This window comes from Pelodiscus sinensis, chromosome 11, assembly GCF_052426305.1.
Source record: "Pelodiscus sinensis isolate ZL-2025 chromosome 11, ASM5242630v1, whole genome shotgun sequence".
NCBI classification, from domain to species: Eukaryota; Metazoa; Chordata; order Testudines; family Trionychidae; genus Pelodiscus; species Pelodiscus sinensis.
The window spans coordinates 19,080,031-19,107,054 of record NC_143062.1 but is presented as its reverse complement, the minus strand read 5'-3'; the positions used below and the strand labels follow the sequence as shown (position 1 = coordinate 19,107,054).

The 27,024-nt window shown below is 51.0% G+C and overlaps 1 protein-coding gene across 1 annotated transcript; it reads right to left on the bottom strand.

The window, feature by feature from the left end:
• Positions 1–352: 352 nt before the first annotated feature.
• LOC102454736 (cathepsin F-like) lies at positions 353–26,442 on the bottom strand. Its single transcript, XM_075939032.2, has 14 exons — positions 26,202–26,442; positions 16,523–16,642; positions 13,871–13,946; positions 11,131–11,231; positions 10,564–10,639; positions 10,258–10,371; positions 9,885–10,030; positions 8,907–9,003; positions 7,914–7,994; positions 7,321–7,440; positions 6,673–6,737; positions 5,640–5,730; positions 4,991–5,049; positions 353–4,589 (listed from the first exon to the last, which is right to left on the bottom strand). Exons 1-14 carry the CDS (start codon positions 26,391–26,393, stop codon positions 4,515–4,517), a joined length of 1,413 nt encoding a protein of 470 aa, XP_075795147.1. The 5' UTR covers positions 26,394–26,442; the 3' UTR covers positions 353–4,514.
• Between the last annotated feature and the right edge of the window lie 582 nt (positions 26,443–27,024).

The window sequence follows — 27,024 nt, the reverse complement described above, 5'->3', positions numbered from 1 at the left end:
CCCAGGGGGTGGGGGAAGATTCTCTGGCATTTTAAAATCAAGCTGGGATTTTTTTTTCTGAAATAGGTGCCACTGTTGAACCAGAAATTGAGTCAGGGCAGTCCTAGGGCCTGTGACCCAGGAGGTTCTGCTGGCCTCACCACCCATGAATCTATAATAAAAGCAGGCAAAGAAATAGAGCTTGGAACCAAAGCGATGAGCATTGCTGATGAGTCTGAGGGAGGGAGGTGCCCTCAATTTCACTTCACTTCCCCTTTACCCATGGAAACTCCTTTTTCAAGCTGCAAAGCAGCACCCTTTGTTTGGGGGTGGGGGTGGCCTGCAGGCCCAGACAGAAAGCGCAGCTCAGATGCTGGGTTCATCATTTATTATTAGCATAGAACAGAGATCAAGGAACAGCAAACCCTACAGTTTGAACTCCTGCTACACATGCTCTGTAGCAAGCCCAGCTTGCCCACCCTCTCCCTCCTCCAGGAGCACAGAGAACAGCCCTTCGCATGTTTCTGTTACAAGAACCTGCAGATTTTTTCTCCATGTCTCCCTAAAACCTCACCTCTCCCCATCTTACTTCTCTGCTTGTAACAGCATCCTCCAAAAGCAAAGTGCTTAACAAACCTTACTCCACCACTCCTCCCACGCCTGGGAAGTAGGCCATGGTGCGCTGAACTTTCCTCCTACCTGCACATACAGCTCCCTTGCTGTGTTCTGATGGAGACAAGCGCCTGTTTTGTTAACCCGGGGTTCAGTCCCACAAAGGATCAGAGCCCCAGCTTCTTTCTGTGCCATTTCAGTAATTGAGCCAGAAACCCTGATCAGCTAATTAAGCCCTGAGTTTTCAGAGCAGGGGAGGGGGAATCCAGCAACCTGCAGCTTTTCTTTATTGCTTAGGAGAGATCTGGGCTGGTGCTGAGGTAGTGTATGACACTAATACCCCACTCACTCGGTAATACACAGGAAGGACTGGATCCGTCCAGGGCAGGCGTAAAGCAGACTCACAAAAATCTATGGCCCCCTTGCCTTGTGCTAATCCACCTTCACAGTGTGTTTGATCCAGCAGCCCCACGAGGGAAAATACTGCAGCGGGCTCTAACAGCGTTAATTCAGAGCCTCTGCCCCCAGCCCTTGCTACATGCAGCTCTGCAAAATGGAAAGAACTGAATGTGATCGCAGATAGGCCTACGTGACCAAATCCTACTGCGGACTTACACCAGTGCTGGCGGCGGGAGGGGGGGGGGGAATACAGGGAGCCACAGGGCTTCCCCCTGCTTCCTCTGATAATAACACTTTGCCAAGCAAAGGGCTTCCTATATGAACTTGCATCCCACAAGAGGTGGGGGAACTAGCCTCTTTTGCTGTTCAGCTAAGGAGAAGGGACTTGCCCACAGACTACCCAGCATAGCAGCTGCAGAGCTGGAAGCAGAAGCCTGGAGATCCAGTCTACACTGTGCTTGCCCCGGCCTTCCATTGCCCACCCCTGCCTGGGAGGACACACAGGCAGTGTATAGACTGGGCAGGAATTGTCTGACCCATCTGTTAGTTCAGCAGGAAATTAATTTTTGGTGAAAACGATCCAGTTTTGGTGGGAAAAAAATCTAGATTTTCTTGTGTGTGTGTCAAAAACCCTAAGCACCCAGCTATCAAAGTATGGTGGCCATTAAAATATTTCAGCATTTCACTATTCAATAGGTTCCACGCTGCTTCAGGGGAGGGCAGTTCAGTGCCTCATGTCACTCCCTATTCTCCTTTATGCTCCCCAAACACACTCCATCTTCATTTTAGTCATCTGTGTTCTTAGTCAAAGTCATGGACAGGCCACAGGCAGGAAACAAAAATTCACCTAACTTGTACTATGCCCTGAGTAAATCTTGGGGGAGGGGGTCGCAGACAGCAGCATGCAGCCTGGGACAGGGGGGCTGGGGCTGGCAGGCTTCTTACCTGGCTCCAAGCCTCTTCAGAAGCAGCAGCAGCTCCCTCCCTGAGCTCTGAAATGGAGGCGCTGCCAGGAACTGTGGCCAATAGGAGCTGTGGGGGCAGCGTCTGCAGGCAGAGGCAGCAGAGCTAGGAGCTGAGGGAGGGACATGTCAGTGCTTCTGGGGAGACCCGCTGAGGTAAGCACTGCCCAGAGCCTTCCCCCTTCCACACCCCAACCCTGAGCCCCCTTTGACACCCAAACTCCTACTGCTGGGAATGGGGAATGCACTGGCCCAAGACTGTCCCAGCAGCAGCCAGTGAGGCTGGCCCATGGGCTGCTCAAGCGATCCCTGGGCTAGTTGCACTGGCTGCTGCAGCCTGCAGAAGTCATGGAGATCCTGGAAAGTCACAGAATTCATGACTTTCATGACAAACTTGTATCATAGGCAAGGTTACATCACTCACCTCCCCTAAAGGGGAGTGCCCAGCATACCATGAGAGGTTAGGTTGAGCAAGGAGCCCAGGCTATAGAGGAGAATGAGTACAGAGGCACCTAAACTACAATTCCCACAAGGCATTGGGCTAGCCAGCAAGAATAAAGACCATAGTGCATCATGGGAAATGTAGTCTGATCAAGGAGTCAAGGTTGACACTTTTCAGGATCTATTTTTGAGTTATTTAAAAAAAAAAAAAAAAAATCTTTCCACTGAAAATCCCAAACATTTTCTGACCACCTCTAAACAGGCTCCTGTCTGAGAGCCTGGGAAAGCCAGTTTGTCATTACAGGGTAGCTGGATTCTCCATAGCCAAATTGCAACATCAGAGTGGTTGAAATATACAGATCATGTGTGATGTTGGTGGACTACAATTCCCAGCATGCAGTGCTCCAAGCTGCCTTTCCCCACCCTCCCAGAGAAATGGGCCTCCAAGAGCTTCCCTGGCTGGACAGCCCTGCTCAGATGCGAGCTGGTGCCAGGGTTGAGCTCTGGAATTTGCAGGAGCTTTGCTTTCGCTCTGTGCTGGATGGGGAGTCCCAAGGGAGGACTGCTCACTCGGCAGCATAAGAAAAGCCCACGGAGAACCAGGGGCGGAAATCCCAGCCAAAGAGCAGCTGGCTGCACCCAGGGCCAGATTTAGGGGCAGGCACCTCAGGTGAGTGCCTGCAGTGCTGGGCTTAGGTGCTCTAAGGTATTCAAAGGTTTAGCAATGGAGGGGGGCGCCGAGGCCACTCCATGCCTTGGGCACAATCTGGAATGAGTCCAGTCCTGGCTGTACTCTGTAGTGTAGTATCTGATCCTTCAAAGCTGCTGCTGCAGCCTGCGTATCCCAGAGAATTTGGGGCACTACAATTAATGTTTTTCAAAAGCGAGAGCTGGATGGGAAAGAGCCTGCCCTTGATAAACCCAGGCGCCTTTAAGGTCCCACCCACAGAACTGAAGCTTTTGAAAATCTGGTCCCAAGACATAAGATGGGAGCAAAAAAAAAATTTTGGGGGGGGGGGGGGGGAGGGAAGAGGAGAAGGGAGAGGTGTGGAATCCAGAGACTGGTCAGTTTTGTGGGCTTAATGCCCCATCTTTAGCCTCATTTAAGTGTTTCCCTGTAACAGACTGTCAGCCAGGCTAGAAAAATGAACACCGCAGTCCCAGCCTGTCCCAAAGAGAAGCAGCAGCTGCAGCGAGGGGCAGTGTGTCAAAACGAAGGCCAGGCATAGCGTATGGAAATTAGCATTACAGCCTTGCAAAGTGCACCTGCACCACCCCCCTCCCCTGGCCTGATGGGCACAGGCACAGCTGGCAGGAACTGTGTTCAATCCACCAACAAAAGCAACCCCGGGGGATGGGGTCATTTCTCTGCCAGGAAAAAGCCAGCCGCCTTCGGCACGTGGGTTGAAAAGCAGCCCTGGTGCTGGGAGCTAGGACCCCTGGTTCTGGCTCAGTGGGGCAGGCGGGCACTCAGGATGTGCAGCGCGCAGTTCCAGGGTCTTGCACAAACCTATGGCTGGACAAGGCCCAAGGGACTGTGGCATAGGTTGGGCAGCAGCTGCCATGCCACCAGCTTCCCACTCTTGGTGGCCCCTCGCCCACTAAGTCTGCCCCATGGATTTCAGCTGGGGCGTGAGGGGAGCATTCACCTCCAGGAGGGACAAGCCAGGTGCCTCAGCAGCTTGCAAAGAAGGTGCAAGCCTGGGAGATGGCCCATAAGGAGAGATTCAGCAGTGGGAAGCCCAGCCAAGCTTTTTCTGGGTGGTATCCTCCAGGGCAGGGAGCAGACCAGGGCTACTTCTGGGCTCAAGATGCATGGATAAGCAACCCCTGTTGCCATAGTGCAGCCTCTCTCCCCTCCCCCTTTGCATTTCCACCATCTGGAATAATAACGATCCTGCTTATCAGCCAGCCCCACATAAAGTCCCCCCCCCCCATGCCCCTTTGCATTTCCACACTGTGACATCTCCCCCAACTTACCCTGGACCATTCCCCCTCCTCAAGCCCCTTGCCTATGCTCTAGGGAAGCTAATGAGCCCTAACACGGCAGGTGCTGGGGACAGTGTAGTGAGACACAGAGGGGATTCACAGGGAGGTGAGGCGGGGAAGGTTCTGCAGCGTCTAGTCCACCACAGCTGAGCTGCACATGGTGTTCATCCCGCAGGCCCTGCTGCCCCGGTACAGGTAGTAGTAGCCCTGGAAAAGGACAAAAAGAGAGGTGGATGGATGCGTTTCTATCACCCACCAAACCGCTACTCCCAGCCCAATTCTCCCAGCACCTGCACGTTTTTGCTGAGCTTTGTGCATCCCCCTGTGGCAAGACTGGGAGGTGCAGCCCTGACGGAGGTTCCCTTTTCTACCCATTGCTGCCCAGCCCTGGTTCCAGGGATAATAGTGAGGACTTAGGCCAGGGTGGAAATGTGGGGAGAAAACAGAGGGAGGCCACCTGGAGCTGCCGCTGGAAGGATCCCTGGCCCACCCTGCCTGAGAGGGCTGGGGAAGGACAGGGAGAACAGAAACAAAGCCAGGGGGCAGAGCAGTCTCTCTCCCAGCCCACACATACAGCATGGGCACCAGCCACTCGTAACTGGACTCACCTGCTCGCCCCAGTTCTTGCCCCAGCTGTTTTTGATGGCCCAGAAGGGGGTGTGGTCACCTGGAAGGTAGAAAGGGCCGTCATGAAGGATAAGCTTGAGGATAGGGGGCAGGCTGGACAGTTCCTGACCGTGACAGAGTCCAGGTTGCCATGGGTTAGGGGTGGCGTCATTAGCCAGCCCTGCCTGCATCCCTGCTCTCAACTTCCACTTCTCTAGTAGGAAGGATTTTGTGGGTTATAGAAACTGGTCGTTGTAGTACCCAGGCTCCTGGGTTCTCTCCCCAGCTCTGGGAGGGAAGCAGGGTCTAGTGGTCAGAGCAGGGGCTGGGAGCTAAGACACTTGGGTTTCTCTCTGACTCTGCCAGACTCACTATGCCTTTGAGCTAGCCACCTCCCCTCTCTGCGCCCTGGTTACTAGGGTTCATGAAATGGACTTGGCTCAGCAGTGCCACACGCTGGTGGCAATGAGAACCACCTGCTCCTGGCTGGCCGGTACAGACGTAGTGCCACGGAGGCCAGTCCTGGAGGGAAACCAGAATCCTCACTGGCCTCAGACAGGATGGTGCCTGAGGTGAGTGAGGGGAGGGCGAAGGGGCCTAGGGACTGGATGACCCGAGGGGTGGGGTGGATTCCACACTAGCATCACTTACGTGTCCCATAGCCCACCAACAGCACAGCGTGGTCAATCATCCAGGGGTTGCAAAGGAGCCTGAAGGGGTGCGAGACCCCCCTCCTGTAGAACTGAAGAGGAGGGAGACGAGGAGCATGACTAGGGGTGAACGCAACTCGTCGACTCGACTCTTCCCCTTGCCCCCCGTTGCCCTATCAGAGAGAGGGAGCAAGGGGGGGGAGCAGGAGCCAGTGCAGGGGGGGACCGGTAAAGCCGGTTTCCCCCAGCACCATATCTGCATGGGGCAGGAGAGGCAGAGGCACAGCAGGAGATTGCGTGAGTGGGCACGGCTTGAGTCCCTGCTCACACCGGTTCCCACTGTGGGCACCTCTGCTTGTGAAAAAGCAGAAGTGCCGCAGGGAGCATGGGGCAAGCAGGGACTCGAGCCGTCCCCGCCCATGCTTTCTGCGGTGCCCCCTGCCCACTGCTCAGTCCCAGCTCGTCGGCTCCTCTGGAGCTACCCCGCTGTGGCTCTGCAGAGGCGCTTATCCACTAACTGTACAGTCAATACAAATTGTATCCACTATACAATTAGCCAAACAATTGCATTTTAACATCCTCAAGCAAGACATCAGCCAATTCATTGTACGGATCCCTACATTGCCACCCAGATGCAGCTGTCTCTGCGGTGGAGCATAGAGCTGTTTATACAGGGGTCCCTTGCCACATCTCAGCACTGGGTAACACCTAGTGCTAAGCCCCGTGCCAAGCCCAGGTACAGGGGCAGCACCGACTGCAAGGGGAGAGCCCCCTGTGGAATCTGAGCAGCAGCTCATCTTTGGCACCCCCTGGAACCAATACCCCAGCTTCGGCTACAGCTCAGGTCCCAGTCCTAACCCCTCCCCGTGAGAGCTCCAGGCCCCGGGTGTGACATCTGAGCAAGTGCAGACTCTTTGCATCCCTGCCAGCGCACACCAGGCTGTAACAGACCAGCCAGGTGGAGCGTCGCTGGAATCCCACCTGCTCTGCACAGAGGTGGGAGCAGGTGGCTTGGCCCCCAAGTGTCTGCTCACCTGCATGGCGAAAGCATTGAGTGCAATGGAAATGGGGCCGTTCTTCGCCAGCCACGCCGCGATCTCTGGAATGGACAGGACAGGTGAGTCTGGGCTGCACCCGGGAGGTCAGGCTGGGAAGGGAGCAGGGCAATGGCAGGTTTGCCCCCCTAAATACCAGGCGCCAGCAGCCACCAAGGAGCCGTGGCCTCACATGGCTCATGAGGTTTCCTGTGCTCCTTGCGGCCAGGACTCATGGGGCTCTGGCACGTGCATCCCAGCTAGCAGCAGCTTGGTGGTGGCTGCACTGCCTGAGACAGGCATGGGGAGGAGGCAGCACAGTGTACTGGGAACTGGACTCTACCCACAACTGGCAGCGTGATCCTGGGCAAGGCCCTTCCCCACCCTGCACCTGCCTTTCCCCTCCCAGCCTCTTTAGGGCGGGGGCTGTCTTGGCTCTGTAGTGCCAGGCATGAACCAGTGGATGATCTGGGCTGGGAGCTCTGGGCAGTGCCTAGCAAACAGAAGGTCCCAATCTACCGTGACGCAGACCACAGACAGCTGTGTGGAAGGGCAGGTCTCACTCCAAGTCTCCCTCCCTCCCCACACCAACCCCCAGTGATGAAGGGAGAAGGAGGCCGGGCAGGGTGGGACCAGCTGTGGACTCACCGGTCTCGTCCCGGGAGATCTCCACAGAGCTGTTGATGTAGACCGCCACCTTGGTGGTGGAGAAACTGCAGCTCTGCTTGTGGCCCTCGTAGCTGTAGTCACCCTCTGTCTCCAGGCCGCCTGGAAGGGGATCATTAATGCCAGGGCTCGGAGACAGGTCCTACTGCAGGGAACTTGCCTGGGGCTTGTACAGGACTACAGGGATCTGGAAAAGCTCTGCCATGTCCCTCAATCCCAACCCACAGCCCCTGTTATCCCATCCCCCACCCACAGCTCAGCCCCTGACCCAATCCCAACCCACAGCCCGTTATCCCATCCCCCGCCCACAGCTCGGCCCTGCTACCTCAGCTGGCACCCACAGCCCCTATCCCATCCCCCACTCACAGCTCAGCCCCTGACCCAATCCCAACCCTCAGCCCCTACTGCCCCAGCCCTGCCATTGTGCCTTAGTTGTGACCTGCAGCCCCCCCGCTATTCTATTTTACCTCAGCTAGTAACTGCTTAACTGCCCAACCCTTGAGCTTCACCCGTTTGCCCCAGTCAGGGTGAGGCCTCGACCTCCCTGCATTGGGCCAGGCTGGTCCTGAGCTCACCTAGTTGCTCAATGGCCTCATAAGCATTGGAAGGCAGCCCCCCTCCACAGGCGTGGTCCAGTCCATCGCAGTCCACCAGCTCTGCAGGGAGAGAGACCGGCACACACTGACCGAGGCTCTCAGGCTCTCAGGCTCCCGTCCCTCCAGGCCTAGCTGGGAGGCTTGTGTCCAGCTGCAGCCATATCCAAGGCTCCGAGAGGGTCTCCGAAAGCTTTGCTGGCCTTAAAGCTGCCCCACCCCCCTGCTGGCTGCTCCTTGTCTCTCCCCGCCATGGGTGTTCAGCAAGTAGTGTGGGTCATTGGACTGGGTGTCAGGACACCTGGGTTCTATTCCCCGACCTGCACTGACCTGGGGTGAGTCCCGTCCTCTCCCTGTGCATATTTTCTCCCCTACCCTGACTAGTTAGAAGGGAGGCTCTACAGGGCAGGGGTGTCTCCCTGTCCATCTGTCTGGCACCTGGGACAAGAGAGGGGCGGGGCAACCTCAGTCAGGATCTTGTGTAGAGCCCCCTTGGCTGGGGCTGTCCGTCTCTAACACCAGCCCAGGCCTGGCCAGGTGTGTGGACAGTGCTAACATCAAAGTGGAAGCTGTAAACACCTTTGCAGGGGGGACCAGGACACTGAAGGGGGATTAGTTCCCACATCATGACCTGCCCTCCACGCCCCCAATAAAGAGTGTGAGGGTGAATCCAGCAACCCACCTCCCTTCTCATGAAAGCAAGTTTGGGTTCTTCCCTCTGATACAGGGATCGATTCTTGATAGGGATTCCTGATTGTCTCAGGGAAACCAGCCAGGCTGAGGGAGCCTGGGAATTGGCCAGGCTGTCTGGGGCAGCAGCCATGTCATTCAGCCTCTCTCCTGGCCAAAGAGCCTAGGACTCAGGGAGCTCCCCATGTGGCAAGATTGGGCCATGCAGCGTCCTGGATAAGGGATCTCCCATATACCTGTCACAGCCCAGCCCTGGCTCCTACCCCACAAGTGCCAGCCACGTACCCTGCTCCGAGAGCGAGACGAGAGAGCCTCTGTGCAGGAACCACTGTCCTTCCACGTTGCCGGTAACAGAGAAAGCCCAGCAGGAGCCGCACATGCCCTGGAAACACAAAGCCAGACAGACGACAGCCCACGAGTGACACGTCAGTGCTCCATACCACCATCATCCCAGGCAGGGGTGCTGGAGGAAATGGGGGTGCAGGAATGCTGGCTGGGGGGGATGCTTCTAGCAACTCCAGTCCGGGCCTCTCCCAGCAGAGGGCGCTGCCTGTACTCTTTGGAAGGAGTCACACAGAGGGATCAAACCTGCACCCTCTGGATCCACGTCCCTGAGCCTCTAGGTACGGCTTGTGCTAAACCAGGTTCCTGAGCTCAGAGCAGTGGTTCTCAACTTGCGGCCCACACCAGTAATGGGCTGGGCACCACTGGCTCAGACGCATTAGCAGCCTCAGAGCGCCACAGCAGGTTATGTTGGCCCAAACTGGGAGTGGGCAATAATTTTTGCAGGGGGGGGTGTCACTTCATGAATTTTGACAGGGGTCACGGGCCGCCTCGTGAAGGGGCAGAGCCTCAGACAGCAGGGGGCGGTTCCCTCTAGATGCAGCCCACCCTGGAGGGGGGAGAAGACTTCTCCTGCTCCCCTGCCCCCAGGCCAATCAGGGCCTGGCAGCAGGGAAAGGCACAAAGTCTTTTGGCCCCCAGCGTGGGGTGCGCAGTGCCTATAGGGAACCCCCAGCTGTTTGGAACAGCTGGCAGTTCCCTCTAGGCGCTGTTTGCCCCGGCGGGGGGAGGAGACTTCGCATGCTCCCCGTTCCCAGGTCTCAATTGGCCTAGGGGTAGGGGAGAGGCAGGGCATCCACAGGCCGGATTAAATGGCTTGGTGGGAAAATCTGGCCTGAAGTCTCTATCTTGCCCACCCTGGCCTAAGCTCTGCAGCAGCTGCTGTCAGGTAGGCGGGTTAACGCAGCCATGGAAACACACCTGGTCCTTGACTTCAGTGACAGCCCCATGTTCCCGCCAGTCCCATTCGGTGGGAGGTGGGTCACTGGGGATGGCAGCTGGTTTCATGGGCCGGCCCGGGAGTTTAGCCAGTAGCGGATTCAGGTACAGGTTGCGAAATTCATCCTCTGAAATGAGACAGAAGGTGGTTCTGAAGAAAGCCCAGGGCTCCGGAGACACAGGGAGCCCGGGACGCCACAGGGAGTGGGGCAGAAGCGCTGTCTGTGGGGAGACTTCCTGGCTACTCCAGCCCTGGCTCCTCCCAGCAGCAGGCATGTAGCGAGCAGGAAGCTCATAGCTTTTCCCCATAGGGCGCTTCCAGGGCTCCAAGGGCACCATGTCACTTTCCCCTCACCTGTCAGGTCACTGAACTTGGTGACTCCGTACTCAGCTGTGCCCTGGTCCAGCTCTTGGATCGTCCGAGCTTTTTCCAGGTTCTCCGCGAAGATCAGCAAACGCTTCTTGGTTTCTAAACAGAAAAATGGACCCAGGGAGCCAGAATAATTGTGGGACAGGGAGAGTGTCCTACTGTCCTGTGTTGCAGGAACCAGGGCAAAGGACTCTCAGGTGGGAAGAGCTGACATGGTGACAGGAGCTACCTCTCAGGATTTGGGGGGAAGGGGTTGGTGGCCTGAGAGATATCGCAGCAGCTGGAGCTCACCTCTTTGATCCTTGTAGCTCTTCTTGTAGGTGGTCAGGAAGTCTTTGAACAGTGAGATCAGCTGGACGGATGCATTCTAGGGACAGGGAGGCAGAGGGTTAGTGGTAACACAGTGATTGATGCTGGAAGCCAGGCTCTGTTTGGCTGCAGGGAGCACTGTGGACTCATTCTCAGCCTTCTCCTGCAGCTAGTCGGTCTCTGGAGCAGTGCAGGAGGTCAGCCCCTAGAAGCTTCCCCTTAGGGTTGGTGACCAGTGGGAGTGCTGTGCTGAGGGGGTGGAGCCAGGGCCGTGGCATGAGGGAAGGTATGAAGCAGCATATCAGGGGAGGAGGACAGGAGAAATGCAGCCAAGAGCACCCCTGCCCCAGGTGACAGACTCCTAATCCAGTCCACACACCCCTGCCCTACCATGGAGGCAAGAGCCCTCCTGTGTCCTCGTTCCTGCCCCCAGGCTCTCCCTGCTGGGACAGAGCCAGGAGTTAGCATCACTAGAAGGGAAACTGGGGGCCCTTGAGGCACAGGACAAACTGCTAGAGAGGAGGATGAGCAAGGCAGGCAGCCACCCACCTGGGAAAGGGCCTCCAAGTGAACAGGCTCTTCCGGTGCCTTGGCATGAGTCAGCTCTTCTGCCTCCAGGGGTGCTGCACTTTGGACCTTCTCTGACGGCTCTACGCATGGAAGGAGGCAGCAGAAGGCGCTCCAGTTACCCCAGTGCAGTCAGTGTACAGATCTCACGCATGGAGAAACAAGGGCCAGGGCTCACCTTTTTTACACCCAATGGCCTCTAGTGCTTGTGCTAAAGGAAATCTCCCTTGGCTAGCAGCAGTAGTAGGTCCCTTATCCTGTTGGTAACCATTGGGGAACACATTCACTCTTCCAGATTCTCAGACTGGAAGGCCAGATGGGACCACTGTGGCCATCGACTCTCAACTCCTGCATAGCCTGTGCCAGAGAACCTTCCACAGCCCATCTTGCCTACAGCCCATATCTGATGGCTGAGCTAGAGCACAGATTTAGAGGCATCCGATCCTTAAACATTCACAGGGACAGGCTAGATTCTTCACCACTTGGACAGTTGTTTCAATAGTCAAAGCCCTTCCTGTAAAAATGTGTACCTGGTTGCTAGCCTGAACTTGTCCAGCTTCAGTTCCCAGCCTTTGGATCTGCCTTTCTCTGTTGAACCCCTCTGTCCTCCAAACTCTCCTCCCTGGGGGCAGACTTACAGCACGTGCAGCCTGAATTCCAGCCACACCTTCACCTTCGCTTTTCTAAGCACAATAGGCAAGGCTCTGAGGAGCTGAGTCTATGCACAAAAGTAGAATTATTTAACGCTACCAGTCTACTTAACACGGTGCCACACCCTGCATGCACATGCAGTTATGCTGGGAAAGCAGGAGAATGTGCTATTCTGGTAAAGGCACCTTTATCCCAGCAAACCGCATCCACGTTAGGGCTGGGAGTGGACGATTCTGTTACATGCTTTAGGTATGTTATACAGAACCAGCATAGCGGTACCAGGACAAAATGGGAGTCTACAGCAAGCCTTAGTCTCGCACTCAAGGCAGGATTTCCAGAACTGGAATCATTCAGGTCAGAAGCTGAAACTAGACCAATGCAGGCTGGCAACAGGAATTGCTGAAACTAGACCAATGCAGGCTGGCAACTTCTACCAGGGAGGGTGATTAACCATCGGAATAGACCAAGGGCTGTGGGAGACTCTCCACCACTGGGAATGTTTAAATCAAGACTGAATAGTTTTCTAAAAGCTCTGCTCTAGTTCAACCAGGAATTACTCCAGAGCGTCCTATGGGCTGTGTTATGCAAGAGGTCACGCTAGATCAGGCATGTCAAACTCGAAGCCAACTGAGGACTGCACAAATGAAAACTGATAGCTTTCAAGGCCACTTAGGGTTCCCAGATGGTTTGACCAAAAAAGGAAAAATTTGTTTAGAGAAAAAAAAAATTAGGTGCCAGGTAGAAGGCGTAGTTATTTATTATTATAGATCATGTTTTAGGTATATTTTATAATATTACAATAATGTTATGTGTAAAATTGTTATTTGCTCATATTAAATGATTTTAAAATTAATTTACATATTTGTAATGTAAATATAAATTTAAGGTACTTTTAAATTTTGTATGATACATAACTTGTTTTGTTGAAATAAAAACAAGTATAGACCATGGTTAATCAAATAGAACAGGCTTCTGTGAAAATTTCTGATACTTTGTAAGTTTGAGATTTTGCATAAAGATATAATTATTCCTGCACTTGCAAAACATTGACATATAAATTGATATAAAATTAATATACATTTTGTGATTTTATTTGGGAATAAATAAATAAAAAACAAAATATTAATAAAATAACCCCTTCATCTCCCCCAGAGCCAGGCACTCCCATACCCCCGTTCTAACCCAAACCCTCTCCATTCCCTCAGAGCCAGGCCCCTCAACCTAATGCCTCCCTCCTCCCCCAGAGCCAGGCACTCCCAGTCCCCCGCAACCTAATAACTGGGTCCCGAAGTCGACGTTGCCGCCTGAGTCACTGGGGCAACATGAGCACAGCGGCCAGCTGTGAGCACCTGCTGGGGCACCCAGGGCAGAGCGTTCAGCTGGCCGTGAGTGCGTGTGCAGAGCAGCCTGGCCAGCTGTGAGCAGACACTCAGCCACGTGCTCCGAGCGGCCAGTGGGCTGCACTTCATTCTTTTATAAAATGTTCTGTCAGGCCGCAAAAGATTTCAATTGGGCCACATGTGCCCAATTGGACATGCCTGGGCTAGATGATCATAGTAGTTCCTTCTGGCCTTAGAACCGATGAATAGTGTGGCTCTTCTCTGAGCCCCTTCCAAAGCTGTCCCCATCTTTTTCACAGTGCACGAGCCAAACTGGATGCAGTACCCCAGAGGTAATTTCACCAATGCAGGGATTGCCAACAGGCAGCTCCTTCAGGGCTGAGGCAAGTCGCCTCTGCACCGGTGCACAGCAATGCTGTGGGGGAGGGACAGGACAGGATCTAGCAGCCAATGGAATCCACAAGGGGTGGAATTTAGATCAGCAGAGTGGAAGCCCCCAAGCTGGAGTCTGGCTAGGAGATGGGATTAACAGCCAGCTATTTGGGAAAGTGCCAAAGGACTCTGTAAGGCCAGAAGTGGATTAAAGCCTCCATAACCCCTCAGGAAATAAACACTAAGTGGCCAAGTGTGCAGGTAGTGAGGGGTGTGGCTCTGACTCCAGACATAATGTTCTTGTTTACTTTCCTCTCAGGATCCCTTAAGCAGATGACACCCATGCAGACCCGCCATACCAGCTGGACGACACTCCTGCTTCACCAGCCTCTGCCTGTTCATCCAGGGTTGACTCCAGACCTCAAAGTGACAGGACTTTCAGGAGAGAGAGAAACAGTCCTTGCATCAGGATTTCATAAATGAACATTAGAGAAACTTGCTGGGAGGCAGCAGGAACTAGTGGGTTGGTGGAGGGGGGTGGTCCTGGCTGGGACAGTCAGAACTCCTGGGTTCTATTCTTCTGCCCCACGGTACTGGGGAAGTCACTCAGTTTCCAATCCAGCAGGGCCAGTGTTTCCCTAACTCCTGGGTGGAAGCACGTGTCTTAGCTTATTTTTAAAATGCTCCAGGAGCCTCAGCGGAAATGAAAGGGGCCAGAGAAGAGCATGATCACTTCTTGCTCCACAGCCCTCTCCTTCCAGCCAAGCTGCTCAGCTGATCCTCTGCTAATGAATGCTACACAAAGACCTCCTAGTTACAGCGTGTTTGGGCTCTTGCCAAGTCACAAGACAATGAATGAGAGGATTCAACTGACAGAGGCCTGACTCATGGCTGGAGAGTCTGACAAGACAAACCCAGACCAACATATCGCTTCCAGCGGAACTGGACGCCTGCACTCTACGGTAGTGATGTTCTCCCTCTCTGACCCATCCCCTTCATTTCAGAGCCATCTCCGAGAGCCCTGGCTCTACTGCCTGCTTGAGATGCTTCTTTTTAATACTTAAAAAACTGGCACTGGTGTGGGTGTACATACCCACGTGCCCTTGCTTCTGACTTCAATGAACAGACAACCAACCAACAGTGTGTCTTAGCCCCTGTATTGCAAACAGTCAGAAGCAATTCTCCGTAGCTCACACAGGAGTGATGCTGCTTCAGAAATAGGCAGATCCCTTCTCTATACTGCCGCTGTTATGAAGTCCCCACAGTTGCTTCAGTTCTCCCCCTCTGGCCCCAAAGAATGCTTCTGCATATGAGTGGTGTGCTCACAGACCGGTGGTGGTGGTGGGAGGAAGGCTGCCCCAGAGTTCTGCCTCCATCATGCTTTGGGAACAACATCCCTTTCTAGAATCCCAGTCGGGAAATGGAAAAGTCCAATCCCCAAATACAACCCCATGTTTTACTGCATCCCAGAAGAGACCTCCACATGTATCTGCTCACCACCCTATGGCCACGTGTACACTGCATCCCTCTTGCGCAAAAGCCTATGCAAATATTAGCATATTGCCATGCTTCATTTGCATAATTAATTAGGGGCTGTTTTTGCATAAGAAGCTTTTACACAAAAAGGAGCCATCTACACAGCTCCTTTTTGCACAAAATACCTTCTTGCACAAGAGCTGCTCTTCCTCGTTTTTTCAGGACGTAGCCTAGGTGTCTGCCTTCTCTCAAAACAGACCTGAGACTCCGCTCCCAGGGTGCTATGCTCAACAGTAATGATCTCTTCTTGAATCAAGATGGAGCAAGGCATGCTGGGAGGTGCAGTACCCTGCTCACCATACCTACATTTAATGCTAATTAAGTGTATCCTTTGGGCTCCTCCCCATTTGGAGGTATGGCCCTTGGCTGGTTGTCCCCGATTTCTGAACTTCCAGACTTACTGGGGGAAGGAGAAAGGCCATGTTTTGTAATGTCTCTGCACCAGATTCTGCTCTCTGCGATATCAGTGTAAATCCAGAGTCGACTCATTAAAATCAGTGAAGTGAATCTACATTTATCCTGATGCACTGAGATCAGGATCTGGCCCTAATCCCAATGGAGGTCAGGAAAGTGTGAGGTAAGGGCAGGGGTGGCCCGTCCATATAGGCAAACTAGGCGGTAGCCTAGGGCACCAAGCTAAATGAGGTGCCAAATGGCAGTGCAATATTATTGAGGGGGTTGTAGGTGGGGGCACCGATTGCATGGTTCGCCTAGGGCACCAGTTGCTGGCAGCTAGTCTAGGGCCGCCCCTGAATAGGAGTTGGCTGCTGGATGGAGTCAGGGCTCTCACCTAGGAGCTGATCAAGGATGTGAAAGAGACACCCCGAATCTGGAGTTTACTAAACTTGGCTGGCCTCTGCAATAGCCACAACAGACCTGAACTAAGCTTTGGCCTTCATTTCTCTGTGCTAACCTAAGGAAGGCCTACGCCGTGTCCCAGCTGGCTAATAACCCTGACTGTTTTGACAACACTGTTTGAGTGTCACTGGCAAGGCTGGGCGAGGTACCTTAATCTCTGAACAACATGCAAGTTTCCACCAGAAGTATCTCTTTGCTGCACTCACTGTCAAGAACTCACAGCATGATATGGGAGTGCTGGCACCCCTTTTGGCTCAGACTACGGGGTAGGGATGCTAATTAACATGTATTTGTGTAAACATGTAATTGCTGGATTCTTTTCTTTCTTTTAAAGCAGTTACAAGTTTATATGCATGGGGGGCCGGCAGGAGCCAGTGCTCACGGGGAGCTGGCTTTGAAACAGAGGCAGCAAGGGGGAGTGTGTGTAGTTGTTAGGATTAACCAATAAGCCCAGGCTTGGTGGTTAATTGTGTAAACGACTACACGCTAACATCCCTACTGTGGAGATGGTGAGATCCCCATTGGGGGTCTGGTGCCCTCCAAGGGTTCCAAAACTGGGGGTAGCACCAAGTGGGTGGATCTGTGCCAAATCCAAAACAGAACCACCTGGTCCTTACTATTTGCTCTGGCTCCACTGAATTTTCACAGGTGGCAGCTTCCTGGTTTGTGAATCCATGCTGGCTGCACGGTGACTTCAGCAGGGTCACATCCAGATAGTACTTGATCCCATTCACCACCTGCAGACAGATCAAAGTTCTTGGGTAGACAGAGCCTGGCATAGTTTGCTCCTATACTGCAGACCCCAGCCCAGAACGTAGGGCAGTGTTTCTTTAACTTTTTAAGACCAAGGAACACCAAACAGTAATTTTGTTTTGAGGAACACCAAGGATTTTTTTATTGAGGAAAAAAAAAAGGGTCGGGGGGGAAGTTACAGTAATTCCTCATTTAACACATGCTTGCTTAACACGTTTTTGCGATAGCACGATTTTTTTTTTTAGGGAACGTTTTTTGAATTACACGACTGTCCCCGGAATAACACGATTTCCCCAGCCGGCCCGTTGCTGGCAGCTGCGCGGGGCTTCCCCTGCCTCCTTGCAAAGCGGTGGAGGGTTTGCCACTTGCTCACTGTTCCCCAGCGACCCCCCGTCACCAGACGCAGTGTGGGTCCCGGCAGACTTGTCACAGGGGCATACTCCCAACGCAATCCCCTTCCCCTTCCCTTCCCAATAAAGAATCCCCTCTATATTCATTACAGCCAAGTCCTGGTTCATTTCTACAGTCAGAGATGCTACAGGGACCTTGCTGTGACAAGCCTGGGTTCAGATTTCAAAGCTTATACAGGCAAACATAAAGCATTTTCAGTATTTTGCAAAGCCAGAAGGGACCATTAGATCATCCTACTCTGACCACCTGTATAGCACAATTCATAGAACATCCCTCACTGTCACCCCAGTGTTCAGCCCAGGAACTTGTGTTTAGCTAAAGCACTTTCCAGAAAGGCAGCTAGGTCTGGGGTCATAGACCTTGATATGGTGAATCGACTACTTCCCTTGAGAATTTGTTCCAAGGGCTAATTCCTCATTGGTAAAAATGTGCATCTTATTTTTAACTGCAATGTGTCTGATTTTAACTGCCCAACACTGGTTCTTGTTTTGCCTTTCTCCTCTAAAGAACCATTTAGTTCCTTGAGTTTTCTCTCTGAAAAGTCACCTGTTGATCTTTCTGAGAAGCTAAATGAGCCATGCTCCTGAAGTTTCCCACTGTCAGGCATTTTCTCCCCTGCCTCCTTCACTGCACCTTTTCTAATTCTTTCTAAAACGGGGCTCCTGCAGATGTACGAAATACTCTACTACTGGTTTCATCAGTGCTAGATGCAGAGGTAAAATGCAGTCAGAAAGCATCCTACCAGAAGCAGTCCTTTATAAAGCCAAAGATCTCCCGGCCCTGATCTGAAGTTTGAGGATCAATCTGGGCTAGATTTGCACATTTTAAGGCAGGAGGGCACCACTATGATCATGCAATCAAACCTCCTGCCTATCACAGGACAAGGAATTTCACCCAGCGATTTCTGCATCCTGCCTAATAATGCGGGATTGAATTAGAACATATCTTATAGACACCCACCCAATGTACTAGCCAAATTTTAAAAGCAACACTGACTGGAAACTAGAGTGAAATTTCCTGGTCTAGTCCTCATTGTTGCCAGCAGAAACACAAAGGTGTGAGTAAAATGGAATGTAGAATCATAGAGCCATAGGACTAGAAGGGACTGCAAAGGCTATCTCGTCTAACCCTCTGCCAAGATACAGGATTTGTTGTATCTAAGTCCGTGGTGTTCAACACACTAGCCACATGTGGCTATCTGGCCAGTTGAGTGTGGCTAGTTCGCTATAGCAGTGGCTACCACTTCAGAACTGGATGGACATCACGGGTACATCTATATAACAGTGCTAAAATCAAATTAAGCTATGCAACTTCAGCTACATCAATTGCATAGCTTAAATCATAGCTTAATTTGCCTTTTGGCGCTGTCTACACAGCAGGAAGTTGAAGGAACAACGCTTTTCCTGCAAGTTCCCTTACTCCTCATGAAATGAGGGTTGCCATGAGTCAGAGTCAGAAGTCCTCCAGCTCGGAACTGTTTCAAAATAAAGGCTTGTAGTGTAGACACGCACCATGTTATTCCAAAATAACACTGCTGCATAGACATACCCCACAGGTCTAAGCCAGCCCAGACAGATGGCTATCCGGCCTGCTTTTGAAAACCCCCAGTGAAGTAGCTTCCATACCTAACTTGGGTAGTCTGTTCCATTGTCCTGCAGTTCTTACAGTTAGCCAGTTTCTCCTGAGATTTTTGTGCCTTTTAATTTGTGTGCTTCAGTCAGCATCTCTCAGCATTTTGAAACCCTTAGCCAAATACATTTTATAAGAGCAAGGTGTTATCACTATTATAGTATTAACTTCTACCTGCAAATAAATACCGTGGGCCAGATTTTCCACTGAAAAGAGGCCTGTAAGGCATTACTAGCAGTAAGAGACAAACATTCTGATTTGATTGGGTTTTTACACTCCCTTTGAACAGGTGCAAATGATTAAACAAGCCCAAGGCAATGGCCAATCAGCCCCCTGTGCATTGGATTTCCTGACGTATTTTACATTTTCACTTTGTGGGACCAACACAAGTATGGAAAGATAATAACTGGGTTAACTCCAGAAGATATTCCTGTACTGGCCTAGCTGTGATTGACAGGGGCATATAAAAGTCCATCAGAAAGTTCTAAGCCAAGAACTTGAGGGAGCTGGAAGGTGTAATTCCCAGCTTGGGGAGGCATGCTAAAATTGGCTAGTTAGCGCAACTAAGAATGCACCCACGTGGCTAGCACAAGCCACTGCTTGAGTTCATATGTGGCATCTGTGACTGGATCGTATGTGGACGGCTGGCCCCAGCCATTGCTTGTGCCACTGCAGTCACATGGCTACTTTGGATGTGCTTACATAAGCGGAGCTAGCATGTGTATGCCTGCCTGGGCTGGGAGCTGCACCTCCCCCTGCCAAGCAGACATACCCTAAGAGGATTCCCTTGCCTCTCCAGTCTCCTGTTCACTTAGAACACTTCGCTCTATTTTTGGTTCCTATAACTGGCTTATTCGCATTGGGCTAAGGGTGTGAATAAGTTGTTGCAGCTTCTTGTTTACCAGAATCTGGAAGGGTTAATCAACCTACTTCTATACAGGGCTTTGTAAGCAGAAAGTTGCTACATATTGTTAATTATATTAATTAATTCTTGCTGGTTACAGACCCAAAAGAGTGGGTCTGACTTCTCAGCCACACCACTCTGGCACCGCAAAAGAATGTGAGCGTTAGTATTTGTATTGTGTCACTCCTAGGAGCCCCAGCACCAAAGTAAACTGCCCTTTGAGACTCTCTCTGACACCACTCAGGGCAGAACTGGGCTGAGGGCTCTGTACTGCTCCCAGCCCCCCATTGCAGGGCATGCAGCTGGACCTCTCTGAATGCTAGCAACTCTCTGCTTCCTGGACCAATAGGGGGCAGGGGGCTGGACTCGATGACCACTCAAGGTCCCTTCCAGTCCCAGTATTCTATGATTCTAGTACCAGGCAGGCTCCTGCACAGCCTCAGGATGCTCTGCCCTCCCTGCTCTGGAATGAGTTTCCTCTAGCACTGAGGGGTCTAGAATGGATTGCAAAATTGGGGGGGGGGGTCAGTCTCCCCAGGATTATCCTGAAAGAGAAACTTGCACAGGAATCACCAGACTGGATCAGGCCCAAAATCTGTAGAGTTAAAATCCTGTTTCTGACCATGACTAGTGCCATGCTCCAGAGGAAGGTACAAGAACCCCAAAATATGAAGATATGGGATCTTCTATTCCATTAGTTCTTACTCTGGTCTCGAAGCCTATGTCTTCACAGCAGTGGGTTTTTTTTTAATAACTGACGTTATTCTGAAATAACATAGTCCGCGTCTACACAGCAAGCTGTTATTTTGACATAATGTTGAGCGGGAGGACTTCTAACTCTGACTCCCATAACCCTCATTTCACGAGGAGTAAGGGAAGTCACAGGAAGACTGCTCTAGTTCAGACTTCCTGCTATGTAGACAGCGCCAAAATAAGCTATTTTGACTTAAGCTACACAATTGATGTAGCTGAAGTTGCATAGCTTAATTCAACTTTAGCCCTTCTGTGTAGATATGTCCAAACAGAGATCAGCTGACGTTCTGAAGCACGAGGCTTTATATCCCTTTCAAAAATTGTTACCATTACATAGGACAATGCTGAATATTCCTGACTGACATACAAATAGCCAATTCTTTTTTGAATCTTGCTAAGTTCTTGACATCAGTGACTTCCTGAGGTGAGTAGTTCCACAGGGTAATGACAGGGCATGTGAAACATGGAGGTATTTTCTTTTATCAACTTTTTAAGTCAATAGAAACACAGGATGGGAAGGGACTCCTGGGTCATTGAGTTCAGTCCCTGTTATCGCAGGCAGACCCAGGCAAAACCCAGCCCAAAACTTGTCCAGCTTCATCTTCAAACTAGATGGCTTGTTTTCCCCCACTTCTCCTATGGGCAAGCTGTTCCAGAATCACTCCTCTGATGGGTACAAACCTTCTTGTCATTTCCAGTCTTAGTTAATTCTTGGCCAGTTTATCCCCATTGGTTCTTGTACCAATATTGTTCTTTAACTTCAAAAGCCCTTCTCCGGCCCTGGGCTTTCCCCCACTGTATCTAAAGAGAGCAGCCAGATCCCTTCTCAACCTGTGCCTAGCCAGGCTAAGCAGACCCAGCTCTTTCAGTCTTCCCATCAGACCAGCTCTCCAGTTCCTGGTCAGCTGGGGAACCCTTCTCTGCCCCAGTCTGAATTCATCTTTGTTGAAAATGGGTGACCAGAACAGAATGATACACAGTATTCCAGATGATGCCTTACCAGTGCCCTGTACAATGACATTCATACTTCCTGATCTATCAGATTAGTGCTCCCTCAAATAAAGTATCTGGGTTTCCGATTAATTTCTGTGTCATGTGCATTAGCTGTACAATATCTCCATGAAAAAGCTCATTTTTCTAACATGAATTAGTGTTTTGTATTATTTCTGTTTTCAACAGGATTTCCAGCTGCTCCTATTCGCATCTTCTGCCCATTTCATACATGTGCTATTTCTCCTGAATCGTCAGATTAAATCAAACCAGGCTCTATTGTGTTAAGTAGGCACCTCCCTAGCTCACCCACCTTCCTGTTTATCTCTTTAGTCTCAGAACCATCCAGCCCACATGACTGTGTCAAATTGAATTAGTTTTTCAATTGGAATGTAACTGGTCCACTGCACCAACTGTTTTAGTAACTACAGCACATTCTTCATATTATTATGAAGAGATAGAAAAGGATCTCTCAAAGCTGGGTGACTGGATGACAAAACAGATGACATTTAATGCTGATAAATGCAAAAAAATGCATATTGGAAAACATAATCCCAACTATACATATAAAACGATGGAGTCTAAGTGAGCTATTACCAGTCAAGAAAGAGATCTTGAAGTCATTGTGGATAATTCTCCGAAAATAACCACTCAATGTGCTGTGGCAGTCAAAAAACAGAATGTTGGGATATAATCATAAGGCAGAAAAATATCATATTGCCTCAGTATAAATCCATAGTACACCTACATCTTGAATACAGCATGCAGAAGTGGTCACTACATCTCAAAAAGATATCTAGGAATTAGAAAAGGGTCAGAAAAGAACAGCAAAAATAAGTAGGAATTTGGAATGGCTTTGGAATGTGTAGATGTTAATAATCCCGAGACTTTTCATCTTGGAAAAGAGATGACTAAGGAGGGATATGATTGAGGTCTATAAAGTAATAACTGGTGTAGAAAAAATAAACAAGAAAGTATTATTTACTCCTCATAACACAAGAATTCAGAGTCACCAAATGGCATTAATTGGCAGCAGGTTTAAAACAAACACAAGGAAGTATTTCTTCTCACAGATAAACTGTGGAACTCCTTGCCAGAGGATGTTGTGAAGGTCAAGATTATACAAGAGTTAAAAAAAAACTAGATAAATTAATGGAGAATAGGTCCATCAACAGTAATTAGCCAAAATGGGCAGGGACAATATCCCTAGCCTCTGTTTGCCAGAAGCTGGGAATGCGCAACAGGGAATATCTCTTGATGTTTACTAGGGATGTTACAGTGCAAACAACTAATGATTTAACCGATAAGCTGATGCTAATCCGTTAATGGTGTTGGTTACACTCAGCCAGAAGGGCAGTGAAGCCTCCTTCCCTGGAGTTGGGTGGGCAAGGACTGCCACTCTGCTCCCAGGTAGGCGGCTTTGCTGGATTTGGGAAGCCACTTCCCCGGGAGCAGAGTTGGCAGGGGATGGCAGCCCTACTCCTGGGGAGGCTTTGGCAGGCTCTGCAATAGAAAGCTTATTTAAGTTTTATACTGCAGAGACTGCAGTGTGTGTAACCATGTAACTGCTGAGATTTTCAATGGTTACATATTTAACCAAATTGTAACATCCCTAATGTTTACCTATGTAGCAAAAATGTATATTTTACTATTGGTTATAATCAGGGTTCGCCAAGCGGCAGCGAGCCCCGCTTGCCAGCTCTTCTGGGTTGTAATCTACTCACCACGGGCAAGTAGATTACATTATTTGTCAAGCCCTGGTTATATTGATTTGAAGTATAATGACTTGCTTATAAGTTCCGTATGCTTCTATTTCACCCTGGCTCACATGATTAGACAATGTTTACTGTAAGGTCTTGCTTCCTCTTAGCATTATAAATTAAGTTGTACCCCTTGTCTGCATCACAAACTAAGTTGTGTCTTCTAATAACTATTATTCTTGTAAAAACTTAAAAAACCACAAATAGTCCAGTAGCACCTTAAAGACTAACAAAACATGTAGATGATATCATGAGCTTCCATGGGCACAACCCATTTCTTCAGATAACAGGAGAGTTAGAAGTCCAGATCCAAGAATAAATAAGGGGGGTGGGGAAGAGACAGAAAAAAAGAAAGAGGAAAAAAAGAAGGGGAGGAAGAAAAAAAAGACAGTGAGTAGATAAGCTTCAGTGAAGCTTCACTCTCTGAAGCTTATCTACTTACTGGCTATGTCTACACTCGTGGCTTCTTGAACAAGAAGTGTTCTTGTGCAAGAACTCTTGCTCAAGAAAATGTCCACACTGCCATGTGCGAGCTGTGCTTTTGCACAAGAGCGCCCATGGCAATGTGGACACTTTCTTGCGCAAGAAATCCCTGCTGAGCATCCACACTGCCCTCTTGCACAAGAGCTCCTGCGCAAGAGGGCTTACACCTCTCAAAAAAGAGCGTAGCTCTTGTGCAAGGAGCCCCCTCTTACCACGCCATACAGTGAACCCTCGTTTATCGCGGTAGATAGGTTCCAAACCCGACCGCGATAGTTGAAAATCCGCGAAGTAGGGACATGTATATTTAACATGTATACAGCGAGCCCTCGCTACTTCGCGGTTCGACCATCGCGGATTCACGTATATACATAATGTAATGAAAAAGTCCGCGAAGTCGTGAATCCGCGATGGTCGAACCGCGAAGTAGCGAGGGTTCACTGTACTGTAAATTTACTTGCGCAAGAGCAGGCGGGCAGTGTGGACACTCTGCAGATTCTTGCGCAAGAACGGCCATACTTGCGCAAGCCGCAAGTGTAGACATAGCCTCTCTCTTTTTTCTTCCTCCCCTCCTTTTTTTCTTTCTTTTCTTCCTTCATCACCCCTCCCCCCTTCCCTTATTTATTCTTGGATCTGGACTTCTAACACTCCTGTCATCTGAAGAAGCAGGTTGTGCTCACGAAAGCTCATGATACCATCTACAAGTTTTGTTAGTCTTTAAGGTGCTACTAGACTATTTGTTGTTGTTTACGTTTTTCCTGTTACAGTCTAACTCAGCTACCCCTCTGAAGCTATTAATCTTGTCTGATGCTCTGCACAATTGTGTGGTGTGAGTGGAGGAAGTGTGTAAGCGTGAAAGCCAACACAAATGCCCAGATGGTCAAGAAAGAAGTGGAAATTTTAAAGATAACCAGGCAAACAACCGTTGTGGCTAAGGCTGAATTGAATTAGCAACACTGACAGAGCCCTGGAGACAGGCAGACAATCCCTCCCCTCTCCCCAAGAGTGAGAGAGGATGGGAAGCCTGACAATCACCATCAAAGGATAATTCTGGAAAACACAGATTAACCCCTTTTAAGGATGGATGATTGCAGCATGACACTGCAAAACCCACAGACTTGAATGGGAATTTACAGGTATAAGAACGGGATCTCCTGCGAAGGGACTCCAGGTTTGGTCCTGCAAGCCAAGTCTCAGAGGGACCCCAACTCCTCACTCAGTCAACCTGCCTGGCCAGTAGGACTGACTTGAGCCATGACAGACTGATAACTCTGCACCATCTGCAGGACCTGCGTGCGCTCTCTTTTCATTTTGTATTTTCAATAAATGCAACATATTGCCTTTTCCCTTAGAAAAGATCCCATGCACTTCTTATAAGCATAACACCTGTTCTGTTCATTCTCCCTGGAGCACCTGGCATTGGCCACTGTTGGAAGACAGAATACTGGGCTAGATGGACCTTTGATCAGGCCCAGACTGGCTGGTCTTATGTTATGTGCTCATTTGTTTAGCTATGGGGGGAAAATCACAGTTAGCCAGACAGGATGAGTCTTAAATTTACACACAAATCTGTTACTCTCGCTACAGATGTTCTCATTTTTCCCCTTCCCATTATTGTACTAGGTAGGAAAGTCAGATTCACAGGATGGTAACTATCCTTAGAAATGCACATAAGTAGTCAGAGAAATTAGTAATTCCTCCCACTCCACATAACCCAGTTTATGCTCCCAGTTCACATAATTCAGTCCACAGCCCTTTTTTAGTCCATATTACTAAATCCCCATCTCCCATAATCCTTTTGTTCTGTGCCTCTCTAAAACCCCTCACATGTAACTCAAATGACATCACCAGAGCTTTTACTAAATATTCTAATAGCTATCTTCATGATTTACCCTTTCATAGCCCAGCCCATATGCCCCTGTATCAATCTACAACTCACAGGCTCCATATACCGCAGGTGCTGTCTATATTTAAAACAGCACAGCAGCAAAGCTGTGCCTCTGTAGCACTCCACAGTGTAGACACAACCTATGCCAATAGGTACACATCAAGGTAATTCATCTCCCTGAGAAGCGGTAACTAGGTTGGCAGAAGAATTCTTCTGCTGATCTAGAGCAGGACTTGGATTTTTCACCCCCGTGAGGGAGGTAGCAAAGATGACCTAATTTTCTAGTGTAGATCAGGCCCAAGCCTCCATACGGAATCCCTATTCTTTTTGCCCTGTATCCCTGCCCAGTAACCCAATATAGCCCTTTGCTTTATGCTACCAGTGGGCATATCGTCAAGTCTACAACGCAAACCAGGGCAGCCTTTGTCATACAGCACACCCACCGCCACAGCCCATGTACCCGCCCCACCCCGACTCCGCTAGCCCTTGTAAGCTGCACTCCAGCTCACGCGTCCCAGCTGGTCCCTTGGCACCTCACCCCTACCCTGATCTACATAACTCAGTCCACGCACCTGCCCGGCTCAGCCCTGCACCTGCCTCGCCTGACCCCGTGCAGCCGAGGCCGGAGGATGCAGCTGGCAGTCCCGCACCGCGGCCATCTCGCTCCCCAGCCCTGCCGTTCCCGCCCCCTGTACCGGACCAGGCGGCCGGACACTCCGGCCCCTCACCTGGGCCTGCGCCCTCCGGATGGCCCCCAGCCGGGCCTGGCCCCCGCGCTGCTCCGCTGCCCGGCCGTAGCTCTCCAGGGCAAAGCGAGCCGCCTCTAGGGCCGCCGGATCCCGGGCGGCGTCTAGCTCCCGCGGCGCCCCAGCCCCTAGCGCAGCGGGCAGCAGCAGCCCGATCAGCAGCAGCAGCAGCATCCCGGCCGCGGAATGAGCGCCGCCTCCGCGCGTGGGGCGCGACACGGGCTGCGGAGCGGAGCGGGGCGGGGCGTCGCGCTGCCATAGAGACGGGCCCGCCCCCACGCGCTGCCGCCCCCCCCCCACCACACGTGGGACCGACCCCTCATGACCTCTGTGCCCCAGCTGCCCTAACCACCCTGCATTCCCCACACACACCCCCGGGCCTGCTTCCTTCTAGGGACAGACCCTGCCCCACTGAGCCCTCCTGGGCTACCAGTGAGCTGCGATGGCCCCGCAAGGGCTAACGCTACTCCCCTTCCCGCCCCTGCGCCGCTTTTAAATCTTCTCTCACAGGTTCTCTAAAGCCTCTGAACTCCCCAGTTTGTCTCATCTGCCCCAAGGGGTGGCACCCACGGTGGGCATGGAACTCCTGTGGAGGACTCAGGAGTAGAGCCCTGCAAATCCAGGGATATTTGTTTTGGAGCCATGGGTATCCACAGATGATTCATGCAGATACAGATATAACATTCTGTATCTGTGCAGTATTCTACTCAAGTAGAGCAGGAGGACAATTTTCTCCCATCTTATACAGGACACTCCTGCTAATACAGCCCCACATATTAGACTTTTTTGCAGCTGCACCCACAGT

Excerpts from the sequence above, each read along its gene's own strand:
- LOC102454736 (XM_075939032.2), bottom strand. The coding sequence starts at position 26,393 with ATGCTGCTGCTGCTGCTGATCGGGCTGCTGCTGCCCGCTGCGCTAGGG. Across the intron at positions 16,643-26,201 it reads TCCGGAGGGCGCAGGCCCAG|GTGGTGAATGGGATCAAGTA; the intron begins GTGAGGGGCCGG and ends ATCTGTCTGCAG. Across the intron at positions 5,050-5,639 it reads GTTGGTGGGCTATGGGACAC|GTGACCACACCCCCTTCTGG; the intron begins GTAAGTGATGCT and ends TCTACCTTCCAG.